We start from the raw sequence: 12,205 nt of genomic DNA on the forward strand, positions 1-12,205 counted from the left end.
ACAAACATCAGCCAGGGTGTCAACACGAACAACTCTTATTATTTAAGGTTGTGTCTTTTAAAGGTGATGAGCTTGAATGGCCAGGATGGTGCAATCAAGTTGGGGGTTTGAATGTTGTTCACATTATTTACGAGAACTGAGGGGGTTGATAAATTGAATTCATTTGTTTTATTCACCTCATATGGATCAAGATTAACTAGGAAGTAAACAATTGATATATTCAGAAGCAATGTTGCGTTTATCTCTACTGTACAAAGCAACTTCATATTTCTTTAAAGGACAAATATGTAATATATTTTCTGTACTAAATCGTAAAATGACCATGAAACATCATCAGAGATTAAGGAAATGTGCAAGTATGAAACACTGTCTTCTCAGACAACAACACTAACCCCAGCATGTTCTCACATGAAATTTCCATTCTGGGCCAGAACAACTGTTGTTATTTGCCTGTTTCATGTTTGTTAGAGTTAAAATTAATGTTTGCTGAATGAGTTGTAAAAAAAAAAATTAATAATCTTTTAGAAGCAGTAGATGTTTATGACGGTTAAATTGAGCAACATGTTAATAGAGTCTGGCAGTCACTGAACTAAAACTCCTGGAGTGTGTATTTTCAGAGCAATGGGCTTTTGCTTTGGTGAAGCCTGCCTGAGCTTCAGTCTGAGGAGGGCGTGGGGGGAAATAACTCTTCAACCGTACACTCCTGCAAAAAATTGTTCCAAAGGGGTTCTTCCTGAAGGGCTGGAGTTATAACCATGACCATTTGCCCCTGTAGAACCCTTCTCTGAAGTAAGGGTTCATCAAGGGTTCCTTGTAAGACTAAAGGTTCCATTAAGAACCCTACTCATCCAAAGAACCCCCTTTGAAAGAAAGAGTTCTTCAAGGATTTGACAAAACCTTTTGTCAAGGGTTCTTCGTACTATAATATAAAACAGTTAATGGTAGAATCTGGTTGGGTTTTAGATAAAACCCCCAGAATATAAAAGGGTTCTTGGTCAAACCCCCCGTGTTGGTTCTTGTGTCACTTTTCGAAGGTGGAAAGGATCTGGATAGAACCCCAGAGAGGTTTCTGAGTGGAGCCATTACTCCATAGAAGGATTCTCTGCAGAACCTCTCATCGGGAGTTCTACATGAAACCATTCACAGATGGTTCAAGGTATAATCCTTAATGTTGGGTTCTTGGTGGAACTCCAGCTCCAAGTGGAACCTTTATAAAAAAAAAAAAAAAAAAAGTTCTACCGGGAACCAGAAAGGTTTCTCCCATGGGGACAAGCCAAAGAACCCCTTATTGGTTATTGGTAATCTCTTGGAGTGTAGACTGTATAATAAATAGGGATTCTATTTATATAATAATATTGTTTATGGCTCCAACTGTGTATTTGGACTGCAGTACTAATTTTTGACCACTGGGGTTTTATATATTTCTCCTTTAAAGCTGATTTAAAAAAAAAAAAAAAAAAAAGAATGACCACACACAGGTGCTACATTAGTGTCGGTCTCTGTTTGTAATGTCTCTGCCTGTGTCTATTAATACCTGTAGTTGTGGGCTGCTGGGGGGACAGGGACCTGTCCACTGCTCACTTGCTGGTGATTGAAGGCCCTGTGTGCTCTTTTACTGCCCGACAGGTGAGGCTTATTTGAGGGCATCGATGAGAGCAGCAGCCCAGTCGTGACCCAGCCGCTGCTAATTTGAGAGACTCACAGTTAAAATTATATTACACTTCATTAAAACACACTTCTTTTTTATCTGTGTAGGAATGACATTCAGGAAGCGCAGCTTGGTTAATAAGATCATTCTGCTGAAAGATCCTCAACTTTGAAGTGAGTGTGCAGCAGCATTAGTGGCAAACCTCAGTTGAGCAGCGGCATCAGAAAGGCTTTAGGTAATTTTCTTAATACACTATCCTTGTACTTTACCACACATATCTTAGGACAGACCAACGCTAGAGGTTCTGGGGATGACGTGGGTCTGTTGGGCCAGTCAGTCAACCTTCATGCCTCAGAACAGCTTGGTTGATTATGAAGTTAGGTATCGTTTTGCTTTGTATTTTGTAAGAGTCTTCCCTCCTATGTCTTTGTTTACTTTCTGTCTTTGTACATTCTCATCTTTTTTAAAATTACTGATCAGTTTCACCCGTCCCTGATTAGCCTCTCTGTGCCTGTCTGTTTCCCTCCTTTCTCTGACAGTTCGTCTTTGTCTACCAGTCAGTCATTCCAGCCCTTGTCCTTGTGTTTTTTAAGATTCTGCTTGTATTCTTGGACTTTGGATTTTGTCTGTTCCTTTGGATTTGTTTGCTTTACCTGGGTTGTTTCACTGGTTTTGATCTGTACCTGCCAGACAACCCATAAGCCTATTTTGATTTTATAAATAATTCATTTTGAACTGCACCAGCTCTGCCTCCTAGTAAGCATTTTGGGTCAGTCCTATCTAAAGAATATACAGCTTGAGTACAAGCTTTTCTCTGTAGCAGCTCCATGTTTGTGGCTGTTTACTTCATCTCTAGTCCAGAACGCTGTCATACTTTCAGGCTACACTGTTTCCAAGCAAGTATCTTGTGCATTGGTCAGATTGTTTACTTAAGTAAAAGTAGTATTCTGCTGTGCGCAGTAGTATTAAGTAGTAATTAGAGTAGTGCAGATTGAGCATCCTCAGAATATACTTCTTATTATATTAATTCAATTATAAGACTATCAATAATTATTGATACATTAATTAATTAATTAAAACATTAATTAAAGGTGGGATTAATCTCGACTACTTTACATGCAGCTGGATAGCTTAAGTATGATAATATATCAGGTGATTTATATTTTCAAATAATAATCTGAACCCGCAAAGTAACTAAAACTGTGAAAAAAAATGTAGTTAAGTAAATACAACATAAAACCAAAAGTATAATATTTACCTCTGAAATGTATTGGAGTAAGTGTAAAAAAGAATAAAATAGAGATACTAAAGTAAAATACAGGTACCTCAAAACTACTCACAGTAAGTGCACTGCTTAAGTAAATGTATGACATGTATTATCCTGTTAGTATAAAACTTTTAAGTGCACAATGGTAGAGAAATTACTATTTAGTTCATACTGTGTAATTTATTTTGTATGAAATTGGAACACAGTTGTATTTTTCCACTGTCCTTCTGATTCAGATCAACCACAGTATTTACAGGCAGGGAGAGAAAGTGAGACCACCACCATGAAAGATGTCCAGATTCAGTGACACCAAGATGAACTTTGCAGATATGAGAATCTCTTTTCACTGTACACACCTACACCTACCGATCACCTATATTATTCATAAATCAGGCCGTAACTTATCAGATGTTGGGTTTTATGTAATAACAAACCACAGTGATGTGACAGACACAACTGATATACAGTAAATTAAAGGTCACAAGAGTCACATGTCAAGGTCAGTACACTGCAAAAAATGTTTTTCCTAATAGTCATTTCATAAAATATTAAGTCTTAAAGAGTTTTAAATAAGATAAATCTGGCAGTCACCTGAGATTGACATTATTTTACTTGTTTATAATATAATTAATCTTTTTTAATATCTCTCCTCAATATGATAATGTCATAGTGTCTGTTCTGCCCTAAGATTTTGATCTTATCTCTCAAAAACACCTTAAACTCTTGCTTAAAATATCTAAAAGGATCATCAATTGTTTTATGTAAGATAAACAACATTTTAAGCCTGAAGATAATCTATGTAACCATGTTCTTTTCAGGTCACTCTCTCCTGACTCACTGTAAACGTCTCTGTCTCTGTAACTGTCTCTCCAGCTCGGGGTCAGCAGGTAGCGAGTCAGTAGGAGTGAATGAGAGCGCCTGATCTCCTGCGAGCGAGCCTGTCAGCGTGGCCCTGAGTGGGCTGTATGGAGCTTCTGTCAGAGGGTGTCAAATTTCCACAGTCCACACTGTGGCCCTCTGTCCTGCTCGTGGCTGCATCTCAATGGGCCCTTTGATGGGCCACCCGAGGCCTTTCATCGTGCACCTTGCCACGGAGCACGGGGCTCGGGGGGGTCGCGCCGCACAACACCTGGCAGGTATGCAAAACCACGTGCCCGAGACAAAACAAAAGCCACTCTGTCGAGTGTTTATTGGAAATTAATTTCCTCTCCCCCATCTTTTTGCATTCATAAAACACAGGACAGAAAAGAACAGGATGATATGAGGCAGTGCTCAAACATGGGCAGTCACAGGAAAGCCAACTGTATAGGGACAAGAAGTTATTAAAGGAATAGTTTGGATTATTTGATGTGGGGTTGAATGAGATTCTTGTCAATAGTGTATTAGCTACAGGACTTGACTGTTAGCATGCCTCCAGTTTGGAGAAGCAGAGTGGAGTACCAGCATGGAAGCTAAGCAACGTACTACTGTGGACAGGGTCAGCAGCAAAATGTATTTTAGCCACCTAAAAAAGGTCCACCTAAAAATTTTATATCAGTTCCAGTGCTCACTGTATTTACAGTATTTTCACTGCTTTACTTTTCTGTCAGACGGCCTTTTCTGACAGGAAACTGTTATATAACCCAGGTATCGCTCTCTCCAAACCAACCAAACCCCATAGGCAAAATCTGTAATTTTATTTTGCAGAGCACAGGAGCTGCTGGTGTGAATCTTAACTAACCTTTTAAAACACCTAAGTCCCACAATAACAGAAACTAACAGATTAGTTAAAATTACACTATGTATTGCCTATGGAGAGCAACATTTGGCTTGTATAATGGTAGTTTCTCATCAGAAAAGGTCGTCTGATGGCAGGAAAAGTGCTGAAAATATTCTATAGTGTACAGTTAAACTGCTATCGATATTTTTAGGTGCTTCTTTTTTTGTGGCTACAGTGATTTTTGTTGCAGACCCCGTCCGCAGCAGTACATTGCTTAGCTTCTGCGCTGGTACTCCTCTCTGCTAAACTGGGGTCGTTTTGACAAGCATCTATTGTAATAATACACTGACTATCAAAAAGTACCTCATGCAAGCCCCATTTAAATAATCTGAAATATCCCTTTAAGGAAATCATAACTCATCACATTTTAAATTAATATCTCATACACCCAAATTAGGTTATCAGCATTTTTTCTTACTCATTTGTGTGTTTGAAAAGGTTGTGCCATGTGATCATTAAATATATGTAGGACAATGCAAAGCTGTTGTAATAATAAAAACTGAAGTTGTACTACTAAAGTTAAGAGGTTATCATGAGAGAGCACAAGAATCTACATCCATATTAAAGACTATAAAACTAAGAGCGTACTGTGAATTGGACAGTGGTATCAGTCTCAGGTCTTATCTTTCTTGGCCCTCTCCAGTTCTCATACACCTGCCCCTGCTTCCCTCTGTCTGCACTGCCCTTCTACTCCTTTGCTCCTGCCCCATATACAGCAGGCAGGCCCATCCCCGGGATCATCCTCTTCCTCCCTTATCTGCAGTTCAAAGCCTGTTGACTGAATTATCTCCGGACGGTAAGAGAGAAAGGAAACAACTGTCGGCAGCCCTCAGTCAGCCGGAGAGAAACTCTTCTCCAACAGCTGCTTGGTTAACTGGTCTTTACTGCCCATAATCCCGAGGCGGAGGGCCGGGAGAGAGACAGCGCAGCGTGAAGACACATCAGCGTCTGCACACGGAGCTCTCTGCAGACAAACGGCTTCACTGTTTCCTCTTGGGCAGAGCGGTGTCATGAGATAGTGGGTGCTCGTAGCGAGAGCGGAAGCTGAGGTCTCAGGTTTGAGTGGCCACAGAGAGCGCTTGACTGAGGTGTTGAGAGGAAAGGTGTGGCGGCCGAGCCCACAGGAGGACCGAGGGTAGATTTAACTGCTGCGCTGAGGGGAAGAAAGAGCAAGCTGATGCACTGCGGGATGACTGGTACCTATTGAACCCAGAACACCTGTGGTCACTGATCAAAGGAAATGCCTGAGCACCTGGGGGTCCAGCACTCTGTCAGCCATGTTGTTTCCAGAAACATAGTTACCCAAGAGATTCAAAGCTCAATCAAGTAAATAGCAGAGGTGGGATGAAGTCATTCTATTGCAAGTTACAATTAATTCTCAAGTCTTTGCACTAAAATCAAGTCCCAAGTCAAGTTCTAAGACTCAAACTTTGAATTTGGAGTCCTAAACACTGCACCATTCTCGGTGCCACTTCAAATGTTGAACGAAGTTGGAAGTTCAAGTTGTGTCACTTTTTCTTGACCACCTCGTAGTTTTTATTTTTTTCAACTGGAGCTCAGTAGCGTAATATGAGTTCTTTATGGTTCTTCTCCTGCAACTTGATTAGGTGTTGTTGGATTGGTTTAAAGTGAAGTAAGTCCTGACTTGCTAAGATTGTCAAAGGAAGGGACATAAATGGATTCATGGCACACTTTTTAAATAACGTGGGTTTGGTTTAAGGTAGTAGTATTAAGTCAAAAGGCTGAAGTCCAAGTAGAGGCAAGAGTCACTGGTGTTAAAGTCCAAGTTGCATTGCAAGTCTTTTTTGATTTTGTCAAGTTGAGTCTGACTCGAGCCCAAGTCATGTGATTCAAGTCCACACCTCTGGAAAATAGTTTACAGGAAATTCTTTTCATATGTATGTGTCCACTGAGTCCACAGTCAGTGCCTGTAATCAAGACTTTCAGGTCCACTTACACAATATTCAGAAACAGTGGAATTTAACTCCATTATTCCAGTATGCTTGAGTAAAAACTATGCACTGACCACAGCAACCCCTGTAAATGGTAATTAGTTTAGTTTAGCTGAAAAACACGAGAGGAAAATATAAAAGTACGTGTGAAAGTGATTGAAATCTGTGAAGGCTTATATAAAAACCACACTCAAAAGACATGCAAAAGTTAAAATAAAAACAATACAAAATCATCAATACATTTTAAATTTTAGTGTCTAAATATTGCCCATATAAAATGTGCAGAATTACATGTAAAAAATACCAACTACAAGAGTGATATTTTTTTCCAAATCATATGTTTTTGACAGCAGGACTTTTTTGTTCAAATACACTGGTTTTTGGACTTTGTCGTCTTTTATTACAGTTATTCTATTTTCTATTTTGTTCAAAAAAGGCATGTTTGATGTCATACTGATGCCACTCATTCTCTGAAACCCATTAGTAACTTGTACATCTGCACCTGTAATCTATAAATCTCATATCAATTTAAAATTGGCGGCACCTGCATCACAATCAGCGATTTCCTCATATATAATGCAGCACAAATGAGGACTAAGTCAGGAATAGCCACGGAGAGAAAGAGAAAAGCAAACTTTTTGGAGGACAGGATCACGGCTTGATCATGGTAGAGGAGACTGAAGCCAGGAAACACGGATTATTCAGTGGACTAAATAGTGGGTTGGGGTCATTTTCACATCAAAGTAAGTCACTCTGTGTAAGTCATACTTAAGATCAAAATTGATTGTAAGTCAGTTTTATAAATGAGGCCCATGGTTTTCATTATACATTTCTAACTATTAGCAACTATTAGCCTGAAGCATATTCATACACATTTAAAAACCCTACACATTTACACTGATGACACCAACATCAGCCAGTCAGCATAAACGCTTTACTGCCATATGGCTCGACCCTTAACTACAGTATGGCCTGTTAGATACAGTTGATTTAAAGAAGCCCAAGTCGTCCACATCCACATAGATCTCCCCCCTGGCCCCCTCGTCTGTCTTGGCTCTCTGGCACACAAGGTCATCCCCTAGCCAGTCACGACACTCCAATTAAGGCGACTGATGGACGCAGCTAATTGGTAGGATTTATAACCTCCTTTTATTATGCTTTATGAGGAAGGCAAGTGGAGGGCATTACCATTTATAGGCCCCAGGCTCCATGCTGGATCACTGTCATCCACTACTGTCCACTGTCCTGACTACTGAACACCGCAGCCTGAGTAGCTGGAGCTGGGAAGCGTCCCCTCACTGGTTCTTGTTTCGCCTTCTGATCTAATTTGAGAGAAAACAATAAGCAAAAGTAAGACATGGAGGAAAAGAGGAAGACGTAGCAGAACACATGGAAAGATTGAAATAGCAAGTGAAACGGGAAGACAGAGTTAAAGATAGGGTGAAGCATGGAGGGAGGCTCCACGGGGCAGGAAGGCAGGGAGAAGGCAGGCAGGGCTCCCATAATGAGTGTGTGGTTATTGATTGTATTGTCAGGGTGGCTGACCAGGGTCCCGTGTGCTATGGGCCCCAGTCCATCTGTGGACAATGCAGTCAGTTACACCTCACTGCTCCGTCTAATAAAGAACAGGCAGATTGATGTCACCAGTATGGTTGAACTCTACCTAACACTCACCACCAGCACCACTCTGCACACACACTCACACACACACACACACACACATGCACTCACACGGGCACACGTGTACAGTGGGACAGTTGAGAAGCAGTGAAATCATTTTTATTTCCTTTCCTAGCAGAGAAAAAATATAGGAACTGTAGTTTACAGTTAATAATATGCTGAAATACTATATATAATATAGGACTTCATCTAACAGTTATTGTCATTATCAAATAATGTCAATAATTAATAATCATAATAAATAATAATCTCAATTATTCAACAATCAGCTTGTCAATTTAGTCTATAAAATGTAACAAATCATCACAATATTCCCGAGCCAAAAGTGACATCTACAAAGAGAATACAAGAAAGTTCTCACATTTGAAAATCTGGGACTCAGTGGCTGGATTGCACCAACAAGCAGTGATTTTTAAACCTGATTAAATCATGGTTTAAATTTAAATGAATTACTTAAATTAACCAAAACTTTTAAACTACCTTAAAATAAATAAAGATTCAATCTAAACCTCTCTTTTTTCATCTAAAATCTAAAATTAATCTTTAAATTCCAGTTTAAAATATAATCCAGTGTTAACTTTAAACTTAAACATAGAGATGGATTGAGAAACATAATCATCTCTCTGATTGATTGACTGTTTCTTTAGGATAAAAAAAAAAACTACATCCAGACATATGCTCATACACAGAGACACACATACATAAACACACACATACAACCAGTTTGTGTAAATAAAACGAGTTATGTGCAATCTGGCATGAGATCTCTATGTGGATCTCGTGGGAGATTGTTAAGCCTCTCTGTCAGAAGTACACTGAGAATACACTACTTTTAGCACCAGCCTAAATATCAACAACACACGTCATTCTCAGCTAACTGACTGGCAGACTTTTAGGTCAGGACCTTTAAATAAATGGTGGAACAAATGCAGTCATAATGAAGACTGTGTTCTGCTGCTTAAAGTTGCCTCCTTTAGGAGGAAGTCAGTGCCTCCACCTGAACGTTTGGCTGCACTCAGGCCCCTGTAGCCTCCGTGGCAGCAGCACGAGCGATTACTCCTGCGCAGCCAGCCAAAACACAAAAATCAATAAACAATCTCAACGTTTCTGAGGGCCTTTCGTCTGACTTAATAAATGTCTCAATCCACTGTTATGACTTCATTTTGCTTTAACGTCTTCTTCATGTGCATCTTTTGCCGATCAATTAGAGAATGGAGTGCCCCTTCTGTCACGACACATGCCCTCCATCCGCTGCTGCAGCGCACACACACACAAACACACACACACACACACACATCCTAAGCCCAAGCACAAGGTGAACTGCTATTTTAATCCTTGAAATGAGATACTTTTTGAAAGCACTCACTTAAATGGCTCATTAGAGGCCACGCTATCCACTCCTTTCAGGTTATTCTACATCTCATGTTCTTGTGTCAGGTAATTTTATCTTTTTATCTCCTCTCAGTTTAAGATAAGACGAATTTTTAAAGATGGTAGCCCCCTTGTCATGTTGCGCTGATAGAAATCCTGTAAACCAGATTCTTACGGGTGCTGGAAATCCTTGAAAACACTTGTATTTTAATGCAGTGTTTTCAAGGTTTGAAAACTGTTTGGGTTTGGATAAAGTTCTTGAAACTGCTTGAAAATGTGATTGCATTACTTTCATAATAAAGCACTCTCTGGCTGAATAGTTTTAACTTTTTAGATAAAGAAATAAAAAAGCCAGAGAGCCTGATTGCTTTTGCCTTTTGCACAAAATGAAGACTTCTCTTGCTTGCTAATCTGCATGTGCGGCTTCACTTGGTGTGATCGGTTAGTCTTTGTTGATGTTTGTCCTCGGACAGAACAGGCAGTGGGAGGCTAAAAGACGACAACAGGGAGGGAGTTTGCAGGGAGGTTGCAATGAGTTTCAATGAGCGTTGGCTTGAGAACAAAGACTTTTTAAAAAATGAAAGGATTTGATTAGTCTGACTTGTTTGAGTGACTATTTTATATTGGTTCGGGCAGGTTATATCAGATGTGAAGTCATACTTTCCAACCTTGAGACCTCAAAAATAGAGAACTTTAAATCCAAAGCAAAAGAAAAATTTGAGTGTCATAGAATTTCTACGCTGTACAGTGACAGAAGAGACAGAGAGGAAACCAGAGGAGGGCAATGAAAAACAGAAGTCTCCCCCAGAAAATCAGGAGGTTTGGCAGGTGACACATCTTGAAACATAAAACTTTGTCTGAATGCCTTGCCTGAATGGGCAAGAGCTGAAAAGGAATTAAACTATTGAACTGTTTAGATAATCGATTAATTATTAAAGCACGTGGTTCCCAAATATTTCTGGCATGCCCCCTTTCGTAGGCTGAAAAAAGTCCAGGCCTCCCACCGCACAATATTTTAATCAATCAATAATTGATTATTATAATCAATCATTAATGATAATTAGGGAAGCAACTGATAAACAAGGATTCAAGCTGAATTTAAGTGAAATAAAGGTCACCATAATAGCACCAGCAAACTCTTGTTTATTTCTCATACATAAATCATATTCATTTGTTTAACTCTATATTACCACCCTGTTCATCCACACCCAGCCTGCAGTGGACCTGCACCCCACCAGGGGGCCCGCCCCGCAGTTTGGGAACCACTGCGTTAAAACAATGCTTCATGCAAAAATGGCAGAAAATGCTGTAAAAGACCTCAGGGTTTTAGAAACTGGGATGGACATTTTTCACTCTTTTCTGACATTTTATAAATGTTGCAGCTGTAGATTAAGCATAAAAATTGACTTTACCCTTTGTTATTTGATAACCGCTACTAAATAAAACAGTTTGTACAGGGGTAAGTAAAAATTGATTTTGGGCGAGTAGACTTCTGACCCACTACCCCACCTGACCAAATGAAAAAAACATTAACATCAAACCCTCAAAGGTGTGGGAACCCTGCATGGAGCCGCTCAGGTCCAGCCGCTATATGTCGTCTAAGTGTGCTGTAAAGGCACCATTTCCTGGCTGTCAGTGGCGATGACGACCGCTGCATCTTCCTCTTCAGGCTGTTCTGCTGTCACAGGCCCTAATCCCAGTGCTGCAGGGATGACAGGTGAGTGGTGCCAGAGCCTCTGGTCTGTGACTGGAAGCTCCAGGAGAATTTCACGCGCACCCCTCTCTTGTCTCCCATCGATTCTGCCACTTCCCATTATTGTCAATCAGAGCGGCATCGTCTCCACGGGAGGAGCTGTGTGGCAGGCGATTGCCAGGGCAGCGGGGTGCAGAGAGCAGCAAGCTGCACGCCTGCCAGCCCACTACACCAGCACGGGGCCATCGGGGGCCCCTCTCAAGAGGCTGCCTGGGCAGGATGCCACAACTAAAACTGAAACCTTTTGCTTTACAACACATAGTGCACATGGCTGAGAAGCACGGAGGGGTGAAACCTCTGGAGCAGCTTTTTGTCGACAAAAGGAGCAGCTGAGGCCCTCGCTGCTCCACACATAGTTTCACCAGGCTGTCAGCAGGAAAGCGATGCTGCTCCCTCAGACGTGACCGCCTTGTTAGAAAAATGACATAATAACAATGACAGGAATAATGGAACAGAAGTGAAGAACAGTTCTGCAGGTTAAGGAGGGTTTGGGAGGTGACTGCTCCTTCTTCCGGTGTGGCCACATGCCCCCAGTGGCGCTCCTGACCCTGAGTGGGCTGACGGCATGGTGCCGTGCAGGCGTTCTGGTCAGGTAAGGCAACCATGCGGCGGCTATAAGCCCTGGAGATTGATGGGAGCGGTGCCCTCCCTCCCTGTGCTGTAAAAGATTATCCGCTCACCCGCTGGAAACAAAGCTGTGATGGAAATTCGTCTCGCATCATCAGCAACAAAATATCTACACGGCGAAGCGGGAGTCTCTCATTTTTCATGGGCT

The 12,205-nt window shown here is 41.0% G+C and overlaps 1 protein-coding gene across 5 annotated transcripts in view; it reads right to left on the reverse strand.

Annotated features, from left to right (window-relative positions):
- The window catches only part of LOC146310655 (G patch domain-containing protein 2-like), a 74,204-nt gene that overhangs the window by 26,009 nt on the left and 35,990 nt on the right, over window positions 1-12,205 (reverse strand). For 2 of the 5 annotated variants that reach the window (XR_014772274.1, XM_084742054.1), the window contains one exon: window positions 7,815-7,948. The exons of 2 other annotated variants lie outside the window; for them this stretch is intronic. Coding sequence is in view for 2 of the 3 variants with exons in the window: in XM_084742054.1 (XP_084598180.1) it covers window positions 7,857-7,948 (92 nt within the window). In the remaining variant the exon portion in view is untranslated. Of the gene's footprint in view, window positions 1-7,153; window positions 7,949-12,205 lie in introns of those variants that run through there. One more of the 5 variants, XM_084742050.1, reaches the window with a different exon arrangement.

The sequence above is a fragment of the Lutjanus erythropterus genome, chromosome 18 (assembly GCF_056507025.1).
Source record: "Lutjanus erythropterus isolate fLutEry1 chromosome 18, fLutEry1.hap2, whole genome shotgun sequence".
Lineage (NCBI taxonomy): Eukaryota > Metazoa > Chordata > Actinopteri > Lutjaniformes > Lutjanidae > Lutjanus > Lutjanus erythropterus.